The 27,154-nt window shown below is 35.1% G+C and overlaps 1 protein-coding gene and 1 long non-coding RNA gene across 5 annotated transcripts in view; one reads left to right on the top strand and one right to left on the bottom strand.

Annotated features, from left to right (window-relative positions):
* LOC105465565 (uncharacterized) overlaps window positions 1-27,154 on the top strand; it is a 90,426-nt gene that overhangs the window by 44,913 nt on the left and 18,359 nt on the right. For 3 of the 4 annotated variants that reach the window (XR_011623346.1, XR_977622.3, XR_977621.3), the window contains one exon: window positions 25,254-25,401. This is a non-coding gene — a long non-coding RNA (uncharacterized lncRNA). Of the gene's footprint in view, window positions 1-1,882; window positions 25,402-27,154 lie in introns of all 4 variants that reach the window. The other variant, XR_011623345.1, reaches the window with a different exon arrangement.
* LOC105465566 (R-spondin 3) overlaps window positions 7,866-27,154 on the bottom strand; it is a 75,203-nt gene continuing 55,914 nt past the window's right edge. The window contains exon 5 of the mRNA XM_011714044.3: window positions 7,866-8,053. Coding sequence (XP_011712346.1) covers window positions 7,866-8,053 — 188 coding nt within the window. The remainder of the gene's footprint in view (window positions 8,054-27,154) is intronic.

The raw sequence follows: 27,154 nt of genomic DNA, 5'->3' as shown, positions 1-27,154 counted from the left end.
ACTTTTTTGGTATCAAAACATACAAAGTTACATAACTATAAAAGCACTAATATGTTTTCATATCATTTTTACAGAATGGAAAACATCAACATTTATTGTGGATGCTAGGCTTAGTATATCAGTTATTACAAAATAACACAAGGCCTTGAACCTCCATCTAGAAACCCGATAGAAAATTTTAGGAGAATGTTTTGTTACCTATACATATGAAGGTTCTCTAATCTGGTAACTGTACTGGTACAGCAAAGCACTGTTGCTAATTTCCTAATGGTGGACTTGATAGGTTGATTGATTATTTATTTATTTAAAAGATACTTTATTAATGGATGGAAAGGGCATCTGCTATTTTCATGTTCCATGTTTTATATTCCTGTCCCAAAGTGACTACATTAAACCTGAAACAAGTGATTTTTTTTTACACAGTCATTTCTCTTTAAGCTTATTAATTTCTAATTATACTTTGCTTGTCAATATGGTGTTAATTTATCCATTATCTAATTGACTGGTTTCTTTTGGGGGTGAAAGGGGTAGAGGCAAGGAAACTGATATAGGCCCTGAATTTCAAATTGCTTAGGCCTGCAAGGATGTTTATGGCCAATCTATTTTGACAATTGTGGAAAGGATAATTCTCATAATAAATTTGAGAATTCTAGAGATACTAGCACAGCACATTCTAATGATCTCTTCTGTTCTATAAATAATACCATTTTGGATTTAATTGGATCATCTGGATATTCAAATAAAACTCTATTCTCTTGACCTTTCACATGTACATATTAAACTGTCCTTTAAATATTCCATAGTTAACAAGTGGAAATATTGGTTTACCACAATAATTCATTTCCCCCGCCCCCCTCCTACCCTGAAACTCCAACATTAAAAGAAGACTGGTAATCAGGAAAGCTAGAACTGATTTGCATGAAACTGACTCACTTTCCTAAATTGACTCTGCATGTCTATGTCTTTTTTGGAATCATAAATTATTCTCACTGCTGGTTTGGATAAAACTAAAATCTATTTTCCTGTACCATTTGGTGTGTTCATAAAGTGAGTCATAATCATTTTTTTACTATGGGAAAAAGATCAGTAAGGGTGAACTTAGTGATAAATAGGACCTTCTTCTAAATAGTTACCACATGAGGAAAATCCCTTGTATGTGAAACACAAAGTGTTTTTATTTTTGTTTTCTAGTTTATTTTTATTGTTATTAAACTTCTTTTAAGAAGTATAAATGGGGCTGGGCGCAGTGAATCACGCCTGTAATTCCAGCACTTTGGGAGGCCGAGAAGGGCGGATCACGAGGTCAGGAGATCGAGACCATCCTGGATAACACGGTGAAACCCCGTTCTCTACTAAAAATGCAAAAAATTAGCCGGGTGTGGTGGCGGGCACCTGTAGTCCCAGCTACTCAGGAGGCTGAGGCAGGAGAATGGCGTGAACCCGGGAGGCGGAGCTTGCAGTGAACTGAGATCGCGCCACTGCACTCCAGCCTGGGAGACAGAGCGAGACTCCGTCTCAAAAAAAAAAAAAAGAAAAAAAAAAGAAGTGTAAATAATAGTCTTTCCATAGCTCTATATTTAGAGGAATTTATTAAATTATGTCTTCTCCAGTTTATTCCTAGGTTAAATTTTACATAATTAGGTAGGGTTTATTTTCTTTCCCAAACTAGTCAATCAAAAAACATAAATAAGCGAAATGTAGAACGGAAGTAGGGAAGAAAGTCAAAAGGATGGAACGACTGCTGTCAGGGACAGCACAGTGCCTCGGGGCATGGCACTCATTTTTGGCATGTGGAGGGGCAGTATATGTCATGAGTAGCTGTAAGGATGAAAATAAGGGTCCCTTTCTTTTTGGGATCAGAATTCTTTTTACTTTTTTTCAGATCTTGAGATCATCATAGCCAGATAGTTGACTGAGTTTTCACTGAATTTTCTACCTCTTGGGAGATTGGGACCAACCTGGAATGTGCGTGTTCTGGGGAGACTGTATGTGGAAGCGTTAACTGACTCAGAAATGTCTCCAGTTCAAGATTCAACATTTAGTGATAGTTTATTTTATTGTATTTGGGTATCACACAGTGTACAAAGTAAAGTCGCACCTCTAGTTCTGTGTTTAATATAGCTCCATTGCCAGTAGCTACAGAAAAAAAAAATGCAGATATACTAGAAGGAAGTAAAGTATGTCCTCACTCCCTTCTAGTAAGGAAGGGCTACATTGTTGCATTCTCAAATATATAGTCTCATCACATACTTCTATTGACTCCTTTTGGGGAAGAATATAGATAATTTCCTCTAAGACCGAAATCTCCAGTGTGGGCAGCAGTGTGAGCAATGGGGAAAGGAATGTCAAACTGTTGGTGTAGCTAGGGACTGGCTAGCAACAGTCGTAGCTTATATATTTATTGTGCTTTACAATCTCAAAGCACTTAAAATGCATTTGATTATTTTAGATTTTAGTATAAAGGTAGATTCCTCTTTAAAATGTTTAAGACGTTGTTACATTTGTTGAAAAAATCTGGCTCTTGCTTGAAATTCATTTGTGATAGAAATTTGGAGCAGCTAAAATAGTAACTGATGCTAATAGTACAAAAGTGAATACTTCGATTAAATCTCAGCCAGAACACTTTGGTAAAGTTATTATTTAACCTTGTTTAAAAACTTTTCTAATATGTATCTGCCAGTTTTCTTTTTAAAAATGAAACTTAATCTTTTGTAGGTGATTCAATATATTGGATTGCCTTGACATCATATTGAACAACAATTTTCATTGCACACAGCTATAGATATAGAAGTGTAACTGTAACAGTTTACAAACTGTTTATATGTCAGATTATTTTGTGGTCATGTAATTATGTCTTTTGAAATTATTGTATAGCCAATTTTCCAATTAATGAAATATTTCCACTAGTTGGAGTTGTGTTACCACTGTATTTTAAGGACTATGAATAAAAATGATAACTATTTTTGCTTTCTTGCCTCCCCCCTCCCTCTGTCTCTCCTATGTTTCTTCCTCCCTTTCTTTGTTTCTTCTTTCATTTTTTGTGCCTGTGTATGTGATGGATATGTTAGCCTCAGAATTACTTGAGAGCCAGTATGGGCAAGAAAAGGTGTGTGGCAATTAAAATCCTGATATTGAATGTCTGAAAGTAGCTGGGAGAAAATGAAGTATCTTCTGAAGAAAGTTGTTTTGGTAGTTCCAACAGTGAAGAAGATCCGTTGCTATTTCTTCCTGGATCATTGTAATTCTGAACAAGGACTGAGGGGAAAGATGATCGTGCTGGTAAATACCCTGCTTATACCAGAAAAGAACTGAATTGAGGGCTGCTCCACGCACATAAAGGGCTGTAACAATCAAAGGCTTCCCGAGGAGCCAGACTTGCTGTTCTCTTTCTGAACTTTGGTCCTTTTCTGATAGTACATATTTCCCATTTCTCCTTTTTATTCCTCTTGCCTATCAATGCACTTGCGTCCCCCAATACACTGTTCCCCGCAAACCCCACATCCAGCCAGCCCATAGTCTTCTTACAGCTCTCTCTCTCTCTCACCATCGCACCCCGTCCCCCACCCCACGACCACCCACCACACACACACACAGTCACATTTCGAGTTCAGATTCAGAGTTAAGTCTTATTCCGGGTTGAGGCCTCTAGAACTTGACTTCTCAGGCTTCTTAATGGGGGATAATAGTTTTAGATCATGAGGAAATACTTCACTATTGCACATCATGGGCAATCTTGGAACTAATAATACATATGACATTAGAGGTTATGATGAAGGAGAAGGAAAGTGGGTTTTGGAGTCAGCCAGAGCTGAGTGTCACTTCCAAACTCACACGTTGCTAGTTGTGTGACTTTAGACACTTCTCTGTGCCTCAGTTTCCTCTTTTGCAAAACAAGGACATCAATGACTCCCTTACAGGGCTTTTGGGATAATTACATAATATAATATAGTCAGAGGGTAAGTGGGTAATATAAAGGAGGTACAGTCATTTGTTTTGTTTTGCTTTTCTTTTTCTAAGAACATTTAAAATAAAGTTACAATAATCTACTATGTTAGTAAGATGAAATGTTATTGCTTAAATTTGGAAAAAATCTCAATTGATTTGACCATGATACTTGTTTAATCTTACTTTTTCAGTGGAGGATGAATTCCGGACAAATTATCTTTGCATTACAAGAAGTTACACCCTGTTTGTAACAGATCAACCACGAATTTGACCAGAAATAGTTGCAGTTGTATTGAGAAGGAATCTAGTTAGTTCCTCTGCTATGAAAATATATCCATGGAAAATATATACTGTCTTTATTTATGCCCATTTATAAAAAATGTACTTTAAATAGTTTCCTAATTTTAAGAAGACTCAAGACAAAATTACATTTTAATTACTAGTTAATAGTACTCATTTCATTTCTATGATTCTCATATATATACTTATTCCTTGAAATTATCATGCATGTACATTTTTATGGACACTATCACATATCATGAATGAAGAAATAAAATTTAGTTATGTGTCTGACTTGTAGAATTAGTCAAAAACTTTTAACTGATATTTATTTATATGCAAAATATTTATTATTATATTGAGTGAAGAACCTTTTAATTTTCATAACTACCTTGCAAAAGAGATGATGCTACTTCCATTTTGCAGATGTGGGATGGAGGCTCTGAGAGATCAAACAATGTGCCCAAGGTCACACAAGCTGCAACTATTTAGTAGAGGAATTGAGACATTAACACAAGCTGTCTAATGCTGGCACCAGTGCATTTTCCATTTTCTTTACTGTCTCCTTTTGTGAGGATGAATATCTATTCTTGTTATTAGCTGTATATATATATTCTTTTTCTTCCCAGTGTTATTTATTTCAATATTTTAATAACCACTAATGTGAACAGCTTTTAATTCAATAACATTAGAGAAGCAGAGTTAAATTTGTCTCCTCTGAGAGCTTATACATTTTCACTTTTGAGAAAAGCAGGGTTGGGATAACTTCCACAGGACACAGTCACTAATGAGGACTCAGGGACATCACCTTGCAGTAAACAAAGTGTGAAATCTTCCCTTGTCTGGAACTACAGTGATCATCTCCAGTCTTCCTCTTTCTTGTTGCACATGAGAAATGGGGACCCAGAGAAGTTAAGTGACTCACCAGTGGTTACGCAACTGCTACTAGAACCTAAATCTGAGGATAGAAATGAGGCCTTCACTTAATTATGAAGCCGAATTTGGAGAATAAGGCAGGAGCTCGGATCAGACATTAACAGATTTATGTTGCTGCACTCTCTCGATTCTTCAAATCAATAATTTACCAACCATCTGTTGATGAGGTAAACTATCAACAGTTTACCCATTACAGAGACAGAATCAGAGTAGAAAGTTAACACCTTCTGTGACTAGTGTAGGAACTTTACCATAGGTTGATAAAGAGTTTTTGCTCAAATTTGAGAAGGCTGCTGGTTTGAATACTATATGATTCTATAGTCTTAAGGATCTGTTACTGGTGGGTGGAGAATTACAGTTAAAATTGATGTTATTTTTTTCTTCATTTATATTTCATCCAATGTATGAAGATGAATGTTAGCTTTTATTTCTTTTTCCTTTGTAATAATTATACTTTTATTTAAGTTTTGCATCAAGGATTTAGACCTTCAGCCATTGTCAGAAGGACCACAGGGTAATAACTTTGAGTCAAACACATGGGAAGACCAGATAGTAATTTGCCACCATTGTCATGTCCTGGTTTACTTAACCCTTTTTCCAGCATTGCCTATGCAGGTGTAGACCTTCCCAGTGAGTGCTTGTTGAATAAATGGAAACATGAGAAACATAGAAAGATGTGCAAAAATAATTTGGCTACTTATACTTGACTGGGTAACACTCAGAAGAAAGATGGTATATGAAATCATCCGAAAGGTCTCAAACCTGGGGACATATTTCTACCTAACATCATTCTGTAGGATAAAGTTTGTTTCTTCTTGGTAATATATGTTTTAGCTGAAAATGGAATTAGAATTATTTTATACATTGGGAATAGATCTAGTGAGTTGAAACACTTATCTCATAGGGACAAGAAAGAAACACCAGAATAAGAAACAGGAATAAATCATTTAAAAGGTTTATATTTTGGAAGAGGAAGAGAGAAGTGGAAAATCAATTAAGCCAAGCAGACTACATGAACTGTACAATTGGTAGAGAAAGGGTGCCCGGAAATAGGCAGCCAGAAGCCAGAGCCATTGCAAATTCGTCAGAAAGCAGTGATCTTGAGAGGGCTAGGAATCACGGTGGGCAGAGCAGCCGTGCATCCTTCCATGACAACAGGAAGGTTAAGGTGGGTCATGAAATTCTGTGCTGCACGCTCAGAGGTACCTCCTCCTGCAAGGGGTGGGCTGTGTCCTCTGTGAAACACTGGTGAGGCCTTCAGCTAGGGTGACTTCAATCCCCTAAAGAGATCCACAGATAGAAAATATAGAGAAGAAAAGACTAAATGTTGAAGATTCAGGGGGATCTGACATACAAGAAATGATGCTCATTTCTAAGCAATGAAGGGGGAGCAGTGAAATCAGTTAGTGAGGCCCATGTGTCTATAATTAGAATGTTGATTAAAATAAGAAAGTGGAATAAATATCTCCTAGTACCCTATAAGTAAATCTCCATAGGCTCAGATAAAGGTGGATTCAAAAAACAAATATTACTGAGAAATGTAATATATTCTGAATTGAATAGGAACCAGGTTCTCTGAGTTAGCAGAATTCTCTTTCTTAATTCATGAGTCTCTAAGAATAAGAATTTCTCAATAAAACAAACAATAAAACAAAGGGAACAAAACTTTAAAAACTATTAACAAATATATTTATTGTGGTGGCTTTCTCCCCTACTAGATATACCTTGTTAGAAAGTAGTATCCCTTTTAGTTCCAGGTGGACAATTAAGCAGGTAATAAAATTGTTTTTCCCTCATTCAGAAAGAAAACACATGACTTTGCAAACATGTTATATTCTCCTTGCTCTATTTTTTGTTTTCTATAAAATCAGAATTTTCTTCTAATAAGTATGATTTTGTTTTTGGAAGTAAGTTACAGGCACATGTTTACAGGTTGATATTATATAATCCAAGGGGTAACAGAGGCTGAACCACATAGTGCTAACATAGATTGGAGACCTGTTCTAGGTGACCACAATCCTTCACAGTTTTGTAAAGCACAAAAGTAGTCTCCAGCTCTATGATTTCTTCCACATTTTGTCTTTCTCCAATCCCATATGGTATATTCAATTCTGGTATGCACTCTTGTGTTTCTCACAAAAATACATGATGAGGGTGATGGAACTAATCTTAAAACAGTTGTTTCTGTGATGATAAATCCTATGATTCCAAATGCCAGGCCCTAATTCTGAGCATTCTCTAGATCTCCCGGTCAAAACAACACTGTCCTTTGAAGGATGTTTCTCTTCCCTGATCTCCTATTTGTTTTGAAGGGATAGTGTGTCTTTGAATTTGCAGAATTATCTTTTGCTTCTTAAAACAACAGCTTGAAAACACATTTTTATAAGGAAAAGATGTTTCTTCTCCAGATGTCATCATTAGGCTGTTACATCTTATAGCCTATTGATAATATGTACAAAAATTTCTTGTCTTCTAAAAATGCAGAGAAGCACATAAGACAACCATCTGAAAGTATCCCTTCTTTGAACTTTTGGCTCTTTGTTGTTAACTATGCTTGTATGAAGAATATAGCAACTACTGGGAATGTTGTTTAGACAGAGCAATAACTGACATGTCCATTTGTGGTCCTAATGGCTAGAGCACCTGTCCTGGGCATCTGGTTGAGATAGCAGCATCATGAGTCTACAATAATCTCATGGAACCCTCTAGTGTACAGTGCTGACTGATACCGATTTCTGTTGTTTATCTTGGACTTTTCGCTTCTTCTGCTGCTGTTTGTTTTCTCGTTGCTCTGGGGTTTCTTTGCTGGATTCCAGACCTTTGCTGTCAGGTATTGCTTCTTTACTTTCTCCTTTATTAGGTTTTTTTCTTTTCCTCTCCCTTCCTTTTTTGCCTGAAATGAAAGGATAGTCTTTTAAAAATTACATTCAATTATGTTCTATTTTTAAAAAAATTAAATTAAAAAAAGACTTAAATTTCTTAGATTATATATCATAATGATAGATGTTAAATATCTACTATTTAAATAATTCAACCATTATTAAGTCCGTGGTGTATTCCAAACAATGTAAATGTGAAGCACATATATGATATAATAAGGCAACTAACATATGACAGTTTGAAATCCAAATAGTTTTGTTCTTCTAAGTTTGGAACTTATTTTACATGATAGTTATTTATGCATGTTTCATGGAAAGTTTTAGACAGATTTCTTGCTGTTGAAAACATTTATTCAAATGTATATTTTGGTCGGGCATGGTGGCTTACCCCTGTAATCCCAGGTCTTTGGGAGAGTGAGGTGGGAGGATTTCTTGAGCCCAAGAGTTCAAGACCAGTCTGGGAAACATGGTGAGACCTTATCTTTACAAAAAATTTAAAAAATCAGTGAGGCATGGTGGTGCATGCCCATGTCCCAGCTATGCAGAAGGTTGAGGTAGGAGAATTGCTTGAGCCTGGGAAGTCAAGGCCACAGTGAGAGTGAGCCATGATAGTGTCACTGCACTCCAGCCTGAGCAAGAGAGGGAGATTCTATCTCAAAAAAAAAAAAAAAAAAAAAAAAAAAAAGGAGAGATTTTTTTATCTGGCTCCTATTTTTAAGGCACCATTTTGTATTTAATGTTTTTCCAAGTAGCAGTTACATAGTTATAATTTGTCAAGATATTTGCCTGCTATCTAAGAGAAGAGAACTTATTTGCATAACAAATGCAGAAATAATAATTTAGGATGAATAACAAGATAATTGTATTTTAACACAAATATTTGTATGTTGAAATTAATTTGGATTGTAATTTCTCTACTTGCAGGGTGATGATGACTATAACTGATCAATAACCCTCTGGTACAAGCTACCAGGGCAGGTTGAGTCTCTATCCAGCAAATGAGTAGATATTTATCGCATGTATACTGGATTTCATGCAGGCCCCTGACCTGGAGCTGGGTTTGAAGCATAGATTTAACTGAGATTCACATTATGAGAGGAGAAATTTTTAAAAGTGGAATCAACATGACTTTAAAGGTTTGGATGTGAAAAGGTATTATTGTAGCCAACAGGGAGCCACTTGAAGAACTGGATTTTATTCTGTCGGCATTGGAGAACTGCTGGGAGTTTTAAAAGAGGAGAATAATTTGATCAAAGTAGATAAACCTGGCACTAAATTGGATGATTACTTTTATTTATTTCTAAATAGTGAATTAATTGGATGCTTTGTTATCGTGTACACCTTTTACATATGCAGTCTACAGTGTAGTCCAAGGGCGTGGTTTTAGTAACATCCATAAACAAACATATCCCAATGAGAAATTACTTAGATTCAAATCAATATTATAGTAAACAAAAACTAGGAATCAACTATTCCCTGAGGTATGACAAATTCTGAATATGGATCCCACATACTGGGCCATTTAAAATTTGAAATTAGACTTTCTAAAATAAGTCACTTTTGACAAAAATATTTTGAAGAAATTGTTTGCAAGAGAGAACCAAAATATTTTCATGTCCCAAAGTAGGCTGCAAATATTGAATTCAGTGGTTTGGCTTTCCTTTTCTTGGGCTCTGGTTACAGAATCCTAGGGAGTGGTATTATTAATACTGCATAGGTATACAATGCCAATACGGTCTCCTTGGATTAATGATTTTATGCCACATCTAGCTTTCTCATGAGATTGTATTTATAAAACCTTCCAGTTACATTATGAAAGCTTTCCTTGTTGGGTTTAGCACAATATACCTTCAAATTCTGGAATCTAAAAGGACAATTAACAAAAATCAGAATTCATCCAAGGGTGAAGCAAATTGTTTCAGACAGACAGAAAGGAACAAACAACATTAGAGTCAACTATTAGGCCTAAGCTGAACTACTTATATTCTGATTACTCGATTCCATTATTCTTTTCACTGAAAAGAATTTTGCTGGGTTGATAAGATTTCTACAGAAGGGATCAGGGCCTTCTTTCCATGCTGGATTTAATGAGTACACATTTGATGTGCTGACTTGAATATAATAACCAAACAGGGAAAACTGAAGAGTAAGTTTACCTTTCTGAACACGTAGCATAATATAAATTTTATAAAACTGTACAAACAGAAAGGGAAAAATACTAGTTTTCATGCTATGTGCTTAGTTTTCAGAAGGAGATGGCTGCAAAGGTTGGATTACATAATATTTCCATATTGAGGAGCATTTTGGAGGTGTTTGAGTTCAACTTGAAAAAATTGTCAGCGAAAACCATTCCAAAGTTCCATAAAAACTACTGACCCCAAGCAAAATGTTATTTTTATGGAAATCATCCAGAAGTTCAGTGTTTGACATTATTCTCTTGATGACGGTCCAACATCTTACAGCTGTGATCCCAACCATAATGTTTTGGACACATAAGAAATGTATTGTTTCTTCCTTGGTCACAGATTGATTTATATGTTTTTTAGTCACTTGTGACAACATCCTCAACTGGCAATGCATTTCTGCTTATTAGCAAACTGCTATGATTATTTCTTAAGACAGGCCTAAACATTTTTGGAAGTAGATTGAAACTCAGTATTCTAACTTTATATCCAAAGAATAACTAGTCTGGGCAGTGAGTGGAAAGGAAGGCTCTAGTAAAGGAACAGGAAACTAACACATTGTACATTATTGCTGCTCAACAGAGGGCTATTGCACAACAGAAAAATGGTTTTTTTTTTTTTTACAGGCCATGTGTTAGTGGTTGGAAATGCTAACTACCCTTTGCATAAATATATTTTCTTCTTGTCCAAGAAATAAAATAGAAATACAGAAGAGTGGCTGTAGTCCATTAAAAATCACGTGTAATTTGGGATAATTTTGTAAGGTTTTCATTAAAGGGGACTTCCTTTTTTATTCTGGTGACTTTTCATTGATGTGGTTAATATTTTTTTCAACCTTTTTTTTGGCAATTTTGCAAACTAAGCATTCCAGTTATGACAATCTGACATATATATACGTATGTGTGTATATATATACATATATACGCACACATATATACGCACACATATACGCACACACGTGTGTGTATATATACACATATGTGTATGTGTATGTATATACATATACACGTGTGCTTTGCCATTCATTCAATATTCATGTATGTGTGCACGTGTACATGCACGTACATGCCTGAACTGGGTTTTGGAATATTCTAGTGATTAAAACAGCATTCATCTCCCCTTGATGTTCGAGCTATGAGGGTGTTTGGGTAGAAAACATCAAAGAGAACTTGCTATTAGCAGTCAATTACAATCTGAGCCCTTGCAGAGAAGCACTATGGTGTCACATTTAAGAACACTGTCCTTAGGGTCAGAAAAACGCTGTTTTCAAATTCTAGGTCTGCCACCAACTAGTTGTGTGACCTCTGGCAAGTTGTTAATATTTCTTAGGATTAACTCTCTGTTATATCTAAAATGTGAATAATCCTTAATTCTTGCTAAACTTCATAAGGATTAAATGTGATGCTGGTAGAACACTTAGCATGGTGCCTGGCATATGTTACTCATGGGACAAATGACAACTAATGTTATTAACCCCTTGCACAAACATGAACAAAGCCCCTACTCCGTGCCAAAAATGTGTGATAAAACCTGGGCATATAAGTGAGATATGGAGACTGCCAATAATCATAGTCACATGCCAATGCTAAAATAGAGGTGTGTACAAGGTCCTGTTGGGGATACAGTGGGAAAGCATTGAACTCCATGAAGAGAGACTGAAAATGATTTCAGAGACTGAAAATAACTCCCCTGATGTAATGATGTTTGAGGTGAGCCTAAAAGAATGACTGAGAGTTTACTAGGCTGATGAGGGAAGAAGTGCCTGCCAGGCAGTGAACATGTACTAAGGCATGCAAGGACATGGTGAATCTGGGGCATTGAAAGTCGACTTCCTTGGTTTGATCAGAGTGTATATATAGACTATTACCCAGAGAAGCTGGAAAGATATATGGGCTTCAATTGCCATGTTGGCAGTTTGTCCTGAGGACCAGCGTGCTGAAAACTAGAGAAGGGCAAGTATCGAATTCAGATAGCAGGCCAGAGTTTGGATGTTTTTGTGATGAGTTTAGAAAAGGCCAATAGGCTATTCTGACATGTGACCTTATTTCCTATTTCAGAAAATTGCTGTAAGTAATAAGATGCCATAGAGGGAATGTAGTCATTGGTTGGTATTTGTTTTTGAACCTTAATTTTTGAAAGAGTAGCTAAAATCTCCATGTAGACCAAAAAACCATATTTATTTAAGATTTTGTTGCATACTAGTATCACATAATTGAATATATAATTGATATTTTTAAGATTCTGAAATTATTTTCTGTTAGTATAAACACATACAGTCTTTTACATAAACATTTCCTATGGCCTTCTGCAGACAATGTTCCCAAACATATTTTTTTAAAATACAGATTCCTAGATCCCACCCCTGGAGATTATGATTCAGTTGTTCTTATGAGGGGCTCAAGAACTTGTAATCAATAACAAGTTCACCTCCCCCTGCCAGTTTATTTTGATGTGCAACCACATATAAAGGCCAAAGCTGCAGAGCAATAGAAGACCCAATTTCTTTTAATATATACTCTCAAAACTTACTTCAAATCACATGGTTCCTCCTTTGTTTCTTTCATTTTTCCTAATGAATATCAAATAAGCTTTTGACTTACTGTAGCTACTAATTTTAAGGCAAGTTTTCTTACTAGATACATTTGGAATAGGCACCCAGATATAAATTAAATTAGTTGCAGGTTATCTTTTTAAAATCTGTTCAAGTGCATGTATGAACTAGAAAAAATAAACATGTAAAAAATGACAAAGAGAATGATCCTGAATTATTCTTCCTAACTTATATAGTACATATTTAAATTCCAAGTGAAAATGCAAACCGTAGAGCACGTTCAATATCCTTTAAACATAATGAGGTTATGAATAAAAGAGTTTATATCCCTAGAATCACAACTGTAATTCATTTATTGAGAACCACTTAAATTGTGAATATAAGCTATTTTCTTGATATTTGGATAAAATCCGTCTATAGGTCTTCATAAAATCTGCTGCTTTGTGAATTTCTTGCAAAGTGTCACTAAGGGGAGCCATTGAGCTGTAAGTACTTCACTTCCCAAGACAAACTAGCTTATAATTTTTACCCAAATGCTAAAAATGTATTCCACATTCCAGACTGAGGGCTAAATATCACGAATTCTATGACTCAAACCAATTAAATAAGTATTACATTTTTCTTTTTATTTGGTGTGGAATGAAATTCAACCGGAAACCCATGGCTTTATGCCTTCCATAAAGCACTTATGGTGTAAAAGGGTTGATCTTATTATTTTTGAATCTAGAGTTGGACCTGATTTTGATGTATGGAGAATAAAAATTCCAGCTTGTGTTCTTTTCTGTTTTTGTTTTTTTTTTTTTTTCTTTTGAGACAGAGTTTCGCTCTTCTTGCCCAGGCTGGAGTGCAATGGCACAATCTTGGCTCACTGCAATCTCCGCCTCCCCGGTTCAAGTAATTTTCCTGCCTCAGTCTCCCAAGTAGCTGGGATTACAGGCGCATGCCACCATGCCTAGCTAATTTTGTATTTTTAGTAGAGATGGGGTTTGGTTTTACCATGTTGGTCAGGCTGGTCTTGAACTCCTGACATCAGGTGATCCACTTGCCTCGGCCTCCCAAAGTGCTGGGATTACAGGAGTAAGTCACTGCACCCGGTCTGTTTTTTTAAATTAAGATATCACTGGGAAAATGTGCAAGGAAGAGGAATTGCTCTAGTATGACTTTTTCTTTTTTGGGGGCAATTATAATGTATTGTGTAGATACATATTTATAGGCCTATATTATTACCAAGTAAATTGAGAAATGCATCGAAACCGTTTGTCTTTTGTTTGTTTTAATAAAATAGAAAACTTATTCTTCTTGCTGTAAATTTAACCTAGGAATTTACAACAAATATAGTAAAAATATCAAAGAACGAATGTCTTTTGCTTTTTGATAAATAGGCAGACACTTAATTTCTCCAAATTGAAATTTAAAGCTACCTGATTTACCTATGCTGTAGGTTACACATGAATTCTATTGCCTTTTCTATTTAATTTTCAAGATGCTTCTGATTAATTATTCAAAGAAAAATAATTTGATACATCATTACATACTTTACTAAATGCTGTTAATTTGGGTATTACCTTGAGCCCACTGTTACAAAGATAGCTCTGATCATTAAAATATATTGAGATTGGAATAACATGTTATATCAATTTCAAAGGACCAGTTTAAGAGATGCAATCTATTTGTATCATGTTGTTTTGGGAATTCAGAAACAAGAACATAATGATTGGAAGGCATTGAATATAAACTTTAAGAGGTGAAAGCAGATAAACCCAAGCTTCTTAACGTGACCCTCAGGGTCCTCGTCTGCTGTGATATCTACTTACTTATCTACTTTTATCTGCTTATTTATCTACTTTGCTGGGCTCACACTTGTCTTTTTAGTCACCCCTGCACTTGTCCCGCCATAATGTTTCCTGATCCCATATATTGGATACATTTATCTAAAATGCAGTTTCTAGATCCCTTGCCCTAACTCAGACTTACTGTTGAATTCTCTGGCCTTCAGGGAAACCTTCCTCACTCTCTTAACCTCTTCGTAGGCTAGACTATTTACATTTCTCCTCTCTGTATTCTCAGCTCCCAATTAGGACCCTGCTGCAGATCAAGATGAAGATGACCTGGATAGTTTGTTTTTTAAAATAGTAAAAATAATTATAACTAAAATTCAACACACACTTTTATTAGGTTGGTGCAAAATAATTGTGGTTTGTGCCATTACTTTTAATATGTACCAGACCAACTTCTAAGTAAGAGTACGGTGCCTAGAAGCTCTATTCAACCCCTGTTCTACAGATGAGGACAAGGAGGGTTCCTAACCACAGCACCCTTCTGCTTCCACATTATTTCTCAGTAGAGCACAATGTGACATGCCATCCTTACTTATGTCACTTCAGCTACTGAGGCAAAGAAGGAATGCAGCTGTGGACTAACTTTTTAAAAGAGAGGAGTTTTATAAAAATAAAGATTTGGAGTGTACTTTCTTAATCTCTGGAAATTTGAATTTACTGGGCAAGAAAGAGCTGCTTATCAGAAATTAACTCAGAACTTAACAGCATTTGGAATAAACTTTTTGAGTCAGAACCATTCAGCACCATCTCATTCTCTATTCTCTTTTTATTTTTGCTACAAGCCTATATTTTAGTACTTCCACTCCCCCAACATATAGAGGTACGATATGTATATGTAACTTGAAAATTATATATCATTTATATCTAATTTAGAAATAATTTTCCATTAGACTACTACCATTACATTTTTGAAACTTTAATGAAATTATCACATATTTTCATATTTTGTTATACTTAATACTAAAAGAGAGAAAGAAAAATTATATAGCTTTAAAATTTTAAAATCCTACTGAGGTTTGAATGCAGTCCTATTATAAATCATTTCACCTTATAACAAACATCATAAATATCAGTAATCACAATTTTTTAGAATACGTGTTTTCCTAGTCTGCTTTAAGCATAATAAACTCTCTTTTGCCAAATTAAATACCTTCCTTACAAATGGACCATTGCCAATAGGCCTTTACAGATTTCTTTCTCCATTGTTTAAATAATTTTATTATCCACTAAAGATTCAGAATCTGAAATTTTGAATTTTGACTCAATGTCCTGATAGAAGTTTCCATGACCCTTTCATTCAGGCTAACTCCATTCCACCTCATTGCTTCTGCTGCCTGAAACCCCAGCCTGGAATCCTTGCTTCCATTTAAAAGGCCCATTAGCTGGAGTCCAAAAGAAACTATTAAAGGTATTAGGTACTGCATACTAGGATGTCTTCCTGCTCTATATTAAAAGAAAAGTTAAAAGTGATCAGGGAGAAAGTACCCAAAGATTTTTTAAAATATTGGCAATGTTTACAAATTTTACTTATTATAAAAGTAAAGGATATTCTGTATTTTATTGTATAATATTTTAAAAGCTAGCAGGCTATTATAATTTATATTAAGTATTTTAAATTTTGCATTCTTTTATATGTGGTTATTTCTCTTGAATCAACTACTTTTTGGTTAAAAGTTCATTTGCAGTAAGTAATTTTTTTCTTCAGTGCAGAAGTTCTTAAATTAACTTTGAAATCCTACCTATCATCTTAGGTTAGATCTTACGTATTCCTTTCATGACTGAGCATAGTGAAAGTTAGTTTTTATGTAGAGTAAAATAAAACTTGTATTTGAATTTTCCCTATTTTTCTTTAGTTAAATGTGTAGGCTCACAGCTCATTCGTTCGTGCTTAAAATACATGTTCTGGAATCAGTTTATGATAAATATTCACCAAATGCCTTTTATTTTTTCTAAGAATCACTAAGCCAAAAGCATTGTCTTCATCTTTGATGGAATATAACTTTCCAATTAACAGAAAAGTCCTTCATTTCAAAAGACTGAGCAGAATGCTACTTGAAAATTTATTCCAGCTGGTTAAATTAAAGAATTGAAAGAATTCCAAAGAAAGAATATTCTCTGGGCATTTATCATTTGATTTTCATTTGGATAAATTTCCATTTGTTCTAAGAGTTTGTCTTAGAATTTTGTTCTTTTGAGACAGAAAAAGAAGAAGTGTTGATAGCCGTGTTTGGCACTGCTATACTCACTCCCTTACTCAAATTGTCTACTGGGTTGTATGGACAGGAGCGGATGGCCTCATACTTGCTGACATGTTTGCTGTGATTGATTATACAAGAAATCTTGATATTATTCTACTCTTTCATCATGTTATGCACTAGTTGACTATGCTATCTAATTCTCATTCTAACACAGCCCACTATGTCTTTCTCTGAAGCTTTTTATTGGTCTATAGGGAAAAATGTACCTTTAATCTGGAATTGCATCATGTGGGGAAAAATGACTCCAGTTTCTTATTTGTACTACTCTATGTATCATGTGTCCCACTCCATGCAATTTTAGCCACAGATAATACACATGTTTATAGTGATGGTTTAATGTTTTCAGCTATTTATTAATTACATATGTAAAGATGATTTTCATGCATCTTCAAACACGTTCTTGAATAGTTTCACTATGCTTCAGGATTTTACTCATTCTTCTTTTGTTGCAGATTTTGCTTCAAACTAATGGTTTCTTAACTAGTTTGAAAAACATAGAAAACCCCACTCAACCTCTACTACATTAAAATCTGTGATAAATTTTACCCATAATATATGATAAGAGAAGTATTTCATCTATAGCAGGTAATGCAGATTGTTCGAAGTACTTTTTCTCCCATTCTATTTGTTGAAGCAAATGTCTATTAATCAGAAATACTTTCAACATCCATTTCCACAATCATCAAGGTAGCTCCTTATAATTACTTCATCAACAGTGGTTACATATAGTACTTGGAAGGGAATACAACTGATTTAATCATCTTTAAAATTTGTTTGGAGGTTAAGTGTTAACTAATCTAGAAATATCCACCCTGCAATTTAGCAAGATTAGTAAGATTTTATTGTATTTATTTTACAGCTTTTCTCTGTGCTTTCTCTATCATGATTGATGAGGGTAGGTTTGGAAGTATAGACATGGGCAACAAAAGTGTATGTATGTTTGTGTGTGTATATATTTTCATATATAAATGTATATGCACATATTTATTTATAGGTCCCTTTCCACCACTGACAGAAGAGTTCTATTTTTTTGGGGTGAACTTTAAGTATCAATTCTAAGACAGCCTGTTTTCTAATGTAATTTTTAATGATTCTGAAAAGAGTGTCATCCTTTTACAAGAGCTCTTTAGAAGTCTGAATCTTTCAATTTAGTGATTTCTGTAAGTTATATGACTTTTAACTTTTTCTTTTCAACCATATTTTCCATGTAGCATATTAAGACTTGTACCCTATCTACTTTTTCCCTTCACAAACTCTCAGAATGTCCTGAGGAAAATAGAATATGGCTTTCTAATAAGCATCTGATTAATGCAGAAGAGATCAAAGAATTACTTTCATTCTTTGGATAGTCAACCTCCTATGCCTAGACTTTCCCTCCCAACGTTAACATTATCATTAGTAGATTTCACTCCTCTTTCTTTGCTACTAACTAGTGTGTTTCCTTCTCTCGTTTGATTGGGTCCCTATGTGCAACCCAATATATTATCTACTAATTTTAATTGATATTTCTAGGCCCTTTTGCAATTTGTCAAGGTGATATTGAATTTTGTTTCCAGTTTTCATAGTATTAGGAAGAACAATTAATGTAGTAACAACTGCAAATATAAAGAACTTACTCTTTATAGAAATTCAACCTTAATTTTGATTTACCTATTATTGAAAAGGAAATGCAATTCACAGGACTGGTTATTTTGGAGTAGGATGGTTATATGATTTGGCTGCTTCCCTTCCCAAATCTCACCTTGAATTATAGTTCCTATAATCCCCATGTGTCGTGGGATGCACCCAGTGGGAGGTAATTGAATCCCGGGGGTGGTTACCCTCATGCTGTTCTCATAATAGTTAGTGAATTCTCATGAGAGCTGATGGTTTTATAAGGGGCTTTTCCCCCTTTTGCTCGGCACTTCTCTTCCTGCCACTATATGAAGAAGGATGCATTTGCTTCCCTTTCCATCATGATTGTAAGTTTCTTGAGGCCATGCTGAACTGTGAGTCAATTAAACCTGTTTCCTTTATAAATTACCCAGTCTCAGTTATGTCTTTATTAGCAGTGTGAGAATGCACTAATACAGGTGGGATGGATAGTATTGGGAGATTCCAGCAGTGATTCCCTGATCTATTAGCATAATTTTGTGCACAAGGGGAGACATATGAGGCCCATATTCCTGGTACATTAATAAGCACTGCTACTCTTGCTGTAAGGACTGTGGTAGCTCCACCTTTCTCTTTGGCAAGAGCCTGAGAACAGTAGTGAGTCTATAAATATTCGTCGAATGAATTAAATGAACAAGATAAATATTGTTCCCTTTTCTTGATTTCTTGACCATGACTTAATTTGAGTTAAAGTTGGAGAAGGACAGGCATAGACAGACATGCTTTGGTGTTACTCTGTCATATGCAGGCATGCTGTGATTACCCAGTGTCCCAAACAACCTGTCTTAATAAGTCCCACTTATTGGGGAGTACTCGGCCAGTTAGCTACTTCTGTTCCAATATCAGCTTCAAGAGATTACAGTGAACTCCAGAGAGCTATATCATGTTTTCAGGAATATCATTTTGATTTGTCCTGTTTGGTCCTTTGGGACCAAGTCAATGATGAATAACTAGAGTATCCCTAAAGCTGTTTTAAGAAATGGCATTAGGAAGTCCAGGTTGGAACAGATAAGTTAGGAAGAATTCCATTCTCTTCTCTTGTTTCCAGAAAGCATTTGAGTTCTAAGACAGTTTTAGTGATTTGAAGACTTCAAAGTTTCCCTGAGGTTGGGAATGTGGACCAGAGTCCATCTCTTAGACCAGAGCTGGAAACAGTGGCTTACCAAAAAGTTTTTGAGATTGTTTGGAGAAAAAGAGGTGGTCAGGAAGAGGAACAAATAAAAGAGAAATAGAGGAAGAGAGGAAAGGACTTGGGATGGTTGTCAAAAGTTGACAGATGACAAAACAGCCTTGTCTTCCTTAATTATCTTCTATAGCAAGCATAACTGATGCTTTATTTGGTGGAGTTGAGAATGTAGTCTTCCTTTAAAGTCATGAAATATGATTCTAGCCCATCTCGCCTGATCTTGGGGCTTTTGTATCCTCTTTTGAAGTGGTACTACACAGTCTCAAAAGCCTGACTTCCCCTTGAGTTTCGAATAACTGTGGCTTTTGTTGTAATCCATTGAATTTTGCTTTCAGTGGAATGCCACCAAAATGAAGGACCATTGGGTAGTATGATGAAACTTTCCATTTAAGAGGGTGTGGCAAGGACAGCAGATGTTATGTGCAATGCAATTAATGGGAAGAGAAAGTCTTAGGAAAGGCTTAAGCAAATGAGCTGAAAATTAAAGGAAATGTGACAATTCCTGAAAGAATGAACACTGTCTTACTCAATCTCTAAGAACACTGTCTTAATCTCTAAAATAAATATTTCTCATTTAATTGAAGTATTTAAGAATCAAATAAAGTGACCCTGGAAATAAGAAGGCCAGACGAAATAGATAGAAAAAAAGTTTTAAAGGGGTAAAGAGCTTGAAATATCCCATATTTTTTATTTTGTGAGTAAAGTAAACTTCCTGTGTACCATAAGACCTAGTTAAGGTAATGCTATAGTTTAGATATTTGACCCTGCAAACCTTATGTTAAAATTTGAGCCCAAATGTTTGGGGTGGGGCCAAATGGGAAGTGTTTGGGAGTCATGGGAGTGGGTCCCTCATGAATGACTTGGTACCATTCTCATGGTAATGAGTGAGTTCTCACTCTATATTAGTTCCTATGAGAGAGTTTCCCAGAGAGCTGCTTCTTAAAAAGAGCCTGGTGCCTTCTCTCTCTCTCTCTCTCTGTTGTCTCACACATTCTCTCTTTTCTCCTCTAGTCATATGATCTGCATGTGCCAGTTCCCTTTTTTCTTCTGTCATGAGTGGAAGCATCCTGAGGCCCTCACCAGTCAGATACTAGTGCTATGCTTCTTGTACAGTTGGCAGAACTGTGAGCCAAATAAACCTCTTTTTTTGAATGAATTACTCAGCCTTAGGTATTCTGTTATAGCAACACAAAAATGGACTGAGACAGGTAGAAACGGGGATATGTGATCAATGACTGTATATAAGCCATTCCCTTATCTCCAGAGAATATTTAGAAGAAAGAGTAGTAGTCAGGGAGTGACTACAAATAATGGGGAGTGAAAATACTGAAGGAAAGCAGAAGTAAGATTGACTTACTTGTTTATCTGTTATGCCAGAATTTGGGGAGAGGAAGGTGAATCCCTTTTTTGTCCATTACATCTTGCCCACCCTTAATCAAGCACACTTTTGGATCCTACAAACTCTGCTGGAACTTTTAAACTGCAGAGGATTTAAGGAGTTAAGCACAAAATGTCTCTGAGGAAGCCTTCCTTGAGTATGAATGGGTCTGGGTGTGGGCGTGTGAATCAACCCTAACAAACCGAAAACAATACCAGGTGATTTCTAAAAATCAGCAACTCTTTTCAGGCATCACTGAATAACCTCACAAATGATTTGCACTACTGCTAACAACACCTGGTAAGCAGTTGCATTATCTATGTATGATAATATATTTAACACATTTATATATGGGTTACTATATTTATATATTTTACTGTAGTAGTTGTTAAGTATCTTGAAGATCCCCCCTTACCTACCTACGTCCTTCAAGATACATTTTCAAGGCTACTTCTCTATTAATTCTTCCCTGATCTTCTCCAGCAGGTGAGGAGGGATGTAGTAATGTATAGCTGCTATGACCTTGGGCTTTGAAGTTAGAAAGATCCAAGTTTGATTTTCTGCCAAGCTATTTAGTCATTGTCTATCCTTGGGGGATATTACTTAAACTCTCAGGACCTCATCTTTTAAAATGTGTGCTTAAAAAAAGTGGGGCATTAAATTTTAAATATCTGAAATAGGTATCAGGAAATATGCATTTTAAACTTGGCTATATTACTCATCAGCAATGTGACCTTAAGTATAGCACTTTCTGTGCTTTGTTTGCCTCATTTATAAAATAGAATCAATAATTCCTACTATTTTCACTATTTGGGGTAGGTATGAGAAACAAATGATATATAAGTAGTTGAAAATGAAAAGAATTCTAAAATTATAATCCCTAAAATAAAAATCATTAGTAATGATAATAAATGGTCTCTATGAAACTATAAAACAGCTGAGTGAGTCAAGTCACCTTTAAAATTAGAACAGCCTTAATCTGTTTTGGGTAAAATCTGAGGAGCACTTAATCCCTTTAAGATGTTTGGTGAAAGTCGTTAACCCACTTAGTTCTTGCATATCTCTCAAATGTGTCATTCCTTCTTTATCCTCATTCAGTTCAAACCTCTGTCATCTCTAGAACCTCTAGAATGATTTTTGCAAAGATCAGGTTTTTTGTTTGTTTGTTTGTTTGTTTTCTTCCAGATATTTTCCACTTTGCTGTCAGGTTACCTTCTTACAGTGCAGAGGGCTGGTCTTTTATTCCTGTTTGATTTTGTTTGTTTTTAAATCTGCCCGGTGCCTGTACTCCCAAAGTTCTCAGCGTGGCTCAGAAGGCCCTTCCAAATCTGACTCTTGGTTATGTTATTGAGCAGCACCTCCTTCCCTAATTTGCCTTTGTTCAGTCACACTACATAGCTCACTATAATTTGATCACATCATGCTCTTTCTTGTTTTTGTGATTTTATTGATGCTATTTCTCAATGGAAAGTTCCTCTCTCACTGTTTAGCTGGAAAATTCTACTTGGCCTTTAAGAGCCAATAATAATTTATCTCCTCTATTTCCAGAGGACATATCTGTCAATTTTGCATTTATTTGTTTACAACCAACTCTCCCATGAAATTATGAACTTCCAAAGGAGTCTCATAGATATTTGCATATCTTTGTAACGCATCTGTTGACCTTGAGATGCACAGATTATCTGAAATTATACAAATTGGTCCATTTAATTATGAGTCCTTAAAAGTGGAAAGTGGAAGAAGAGGCAGAAGAGTGTCAGAGAGATGCTGTGTGAAAAGGACTCAACCTGCCACTTGAGGTTTTGAGGCTGGAGAAAGGGGCCATGAACCAAGGTTTGTGAGTTGCCTGTAAAACCTGGAAAAGACAAGTAAGTGGATTCTACCCTAGAGTCTCCAAAAAGGAAGACAGCCTTGTTGATGCCTTGATTTTAGCATGGTAAAACTTATGTCAGCCTTCTCACCTACAGAATTGTAAGATAATAAATTTGTGTTGTTTAGGACATTAAGTTTTTGGTAATTTGTGATGACAGCAACAGAAAACTAATACAAACCCAACTTTGTAATGGTTTTCTTATATTTCAGATCACATATGTCCAAAACAGTTTTAAAGACCCTCATCCCACTATTCAAATGTTCTAGGGTAAACTAAATGAGATCATTTTGGTTATGAGCAGCATCTAATTTGTCTACACAGAATATTAGTACATAAAAGCTTTAATTTCCTTTCTGAAAACGTTGTTCCACCAAATTTGGATAAATTGAATTTATTGATAAGATGCAAACTAATAAATCAAAGGAAGTGGAGCATCAGAAGGAAACCACATTATAATTTTTATTACAAGTTTATACCTATACTCTCAATCTAATTCTCTACTCTCAATCTAATTCTTACAAGAAGCAAAAATTTCCTTTTCCTAAACATGATCTGATAGATTATTAGTTGAATTATGAGAAAGGTATTATGTTATGCTTGGGTATTCTCCACTTTATTTTTACATATATGGTTGGCATATTTTTCTGTCCATTTGTGAACAAGAATTCCTATTAAGCAGAAATTCATCTGGACTCTATCATCTGCAAAATCAACTTTAAGACAAATGAAAGAATGTGAAAACAGGGACATTCTTTAAGAATGAAATTATGTCTTCCTCCATGCACCCACATCACTGTGGTTACAGAACTTTGGGGAATTTATTCCCATGTTTTCTCTCCTCTGGGTGTTCACTGCTTCAGTTCTTCCTATCAGAACCTCCTGAGGTCAGAGAGTTTTGCCCTTTTCAGAGACTTCTTTCGGCGGGTAAAGCCTTCTGAGCTAACCAGAAATCAAAATGGGATGCTGTATTATGTCAGAACCGTATGTTTAGTCTGCTTTCCTAGAAATAATCAAGAAAAGTTATATGTGAGAAGACACAGATGGTCCTTTCTCAGCAATATTTTCATATTTTTGAAGTATAATACAAAAGTATAGTTGATATCTACAACAATATTTTTTATATACACATATTTTTATTGATTCCATTTATAAAAGTTCACAAAGCCTGTGTGTGTGTGTGTATAATGTAATACAAGGCAATAAATGTTATATCATGTTGGCCCTTAACCCAGCATGTTTTTCTTTGAAAATCCATAGAAATTGATATTCTACTTCTGATTTATTACTGAGCATATTTATGGCGTGGAGAATATTTTTATTTGCCAGATTACAAATCATTTTAGGAAAATCTTTGAAGGGATACCTAAAACCATTTTGCGCCAATATTAATCATTTTAACCTGTCTTTTATTTTTACAATTATATAAAAAAAAGGAAGCATGTTAAAGCTGCTTCAAGACACGTATTCTGTTATGAGTTTAGTAATTAAGAAGCTTATGTGTAGAACTTAGAGAATCTCAAGGAGTTGTCTGTGATATCATTAGCTGTCGTCCAGCCAAATAATACAATGTTTCCCCTTGCCAACTATAAAATATAATCTACTATTTAAAAATCTATAAAGTGAAATATAATTAGTTAACATTTCAATATTTAAATTCAAGATGACTAGTAAAGGATTTCTCATATACTGCACAGTCCTAGACATGCAGCTAAATGTATCTATTAATATTCAATGAATACCAGGCTCATTTCATGCTCATTTCTATTTCAGGAAAGACTCAAAAAAGGACTGTGTTCCATTGATTATGAGACTAATACTAACGTGACAAAAGTTATTTCACCATTCTCTTTTTGCAAAAACAACAAGAAAACTATAATAACACAAACAAAACTCTAAGACCACTATTTGGCTCTCTCTGACTCCCTTCCCTGAAGAGCATTTACAACTGACTTTTGAGGAAAAACAAACACATTCATAAAAAAAAAAATTGGCTTCTTGCAAGTCCTTTTCTCCTTTGTCTTCCAACTCTTTTACTCAAGCTATAAAAATAAAGTAAACAAATATTTTCAATTTACCTATTTTAAAACTTCTGTTCTTGTTTTGCCATTTCAGTTTTTCACTCTGCTCTTATTCATTCCTATAGTTTGGGACATACTATGCTCATACCTTATCATTAATTCTAATAGCATACGAAATTAAGTCTTATGATCAGTGCTTATTACTGGCATGGAGCATCTGGTGCTAATCTCAAATTGATTCCAGATTACATTGCATCCCTGTTGTCTTCCCGACAGGGCAATACCCTCTGCTGTCTCAGGGTCAAACATGCTACTCCTGCCTGCTTGTATGGCCAGCTGGGCTCAAGAAGGAAGGAACCTCATTGTTGACAGTTACCAGATGAATGTGCCCCTTCTGTGCAACTAAGAAATGGAATAGACGTTGGTGAGTGTTGGATACAGTTTACAAGCTTGAAATGCTGGGAATTCACATTTGTGATACTTAAGCAGATTTTAGTCTCATTGGCTTATGCCCAAGAATTGGGTAACATGTTATAGTTTTTGATGATTTGTTGGTTATTTGTTATTCTTTGAAATTCCCAAGGAATGAGCAAAATATCCAGCGGGAATATTGATGTGAGCAATAGACTTAACAGTCTCTTTCATGGGCCATCAGTTGTGGCACTTCACATCATAAACTCAAAAGGCAGGCTAACCACGGGTCAAAATTCACCCTCGTTGGAGGAAGTCCTCGCAGTAAGGAACGATCAAGTTCAAAATTATTCTTGGTTTAAAATACAAGGTTTAGGAATCTCAATAAGGTGAAGGAAAAAACAAGTTGTGTTTACCAGAAATAAAAATTTGCTGCCACAGGGAATTGTAGAGATTATCAAGCAAGGGTATAAAGATTCAGCTTCACGGAATGACAGCCAAACATTTTCCTCAATATTTTGCAACAGGTGTCACCTGAGTTAAATGAAGATAATTTTGACTTTTATTTGAATTTAAATAATTATAAAACTCTGGAGTATAATATGTCTTCCTTAAAGTGTATCTTGAACTTTTTCATTGTCCAAATACTGCATTATTATACATTCATCCTAAATTACTTTCTGTTGACAATAAAATGAAGTGTCATGTTTCCCTAGACATGAAAACCCATTGTAGTTTTTTTAAAACTTATTCTTTGTATTTGTTTGACCATATCAAAAATAGTCATGGAAAATAGCTGACCCAACCAAGCAGAATTTTAGGACCCAAAGAAACCAGTAGTAAGGAATGAGTGTTTTAGGTCTATTCAAAAAAATAATAAATAAATAAAATAAAAAGGAAATAACAAGTTCCTTGATGTTGGAGCCCCAGCTCCTTTTGTTACAAACTTGTATTCGGCTTCCTTTTCTGCTTAGTCATTGCTTTAACTCCCACTCTGAGATTAATTGCGTGACCTCTGGAGATGAATGATCTTTCACTTAATCTTAGTCAATGCAATCTGGACAACCTCAGGTTTGGTGAGGTTCCTCTTGGGTGGTTTTCATTTGTTTTAGAACATTAAAGTATCTCATAAATCTATATTTATTATATTGGTGAGTAATCTACTGTAATTAAATATGAAATGCTGAAGACAATGTTACGGTAACATTAGGGTCAAAAACCCCTTTTTATGGTGATTCCACAGCTACAAAAATACCCTGGAATTTACTTTTGTCTTTATGTCTGGGTCTGTTTAACATTACAGAGCATCCAAAGGCATATCATTTTCAGATAGTCACTTTCTAAGTGTTTTAAAATAATAGTGATTTTTAAAATGATAAATACACAATTCTTATAAGAAAACAATTTAAGATGAATCTTAGAGAGAATTTGGCTAACAATACCCTTATTCAATATAATGTGTCCACATTTACTGGTATTATAAAATTTGGTGAACCAGTCTTAAAGAATCCAGGCTTTAAGAATATCCAGGTTTGATATTAGATCTCTTCTTACTAGTTTTCAGAATGAGACTAGTCTTAAGATGCAGAAATGAGGCTGAGTAATAACAAAATCAGTTTAAGCCCATCAATTTGTAATTTATGAGTTGGAAGGAACTGCCACAACTGTGCTAAAATTGGCCACTGCAATATTGACAGGGAGAAAAAGGATTTCTTAAGCAAATTAATATTGAAACAAACTATGATTTTTAGATGTACTTAAATGAT

Source organism: Macaca nemestrina, chromosome 5 (genome assembly GCF_043159975.1).
Source record: "Macaca nemestrina isolate mMacNem1 chromosome 5, mMacNem.hap1, whole genome shotgun sequence".
Classification (NCBI taxonomy): Eukaryota; Metazoa; Chordata; class Mammalia; order Primates; family Cercopithecidae; genus Macaca; species Macaca nemestrina.
This window is presented reverse-complemented; position numbering and strand designations above follow the sequence as displayed.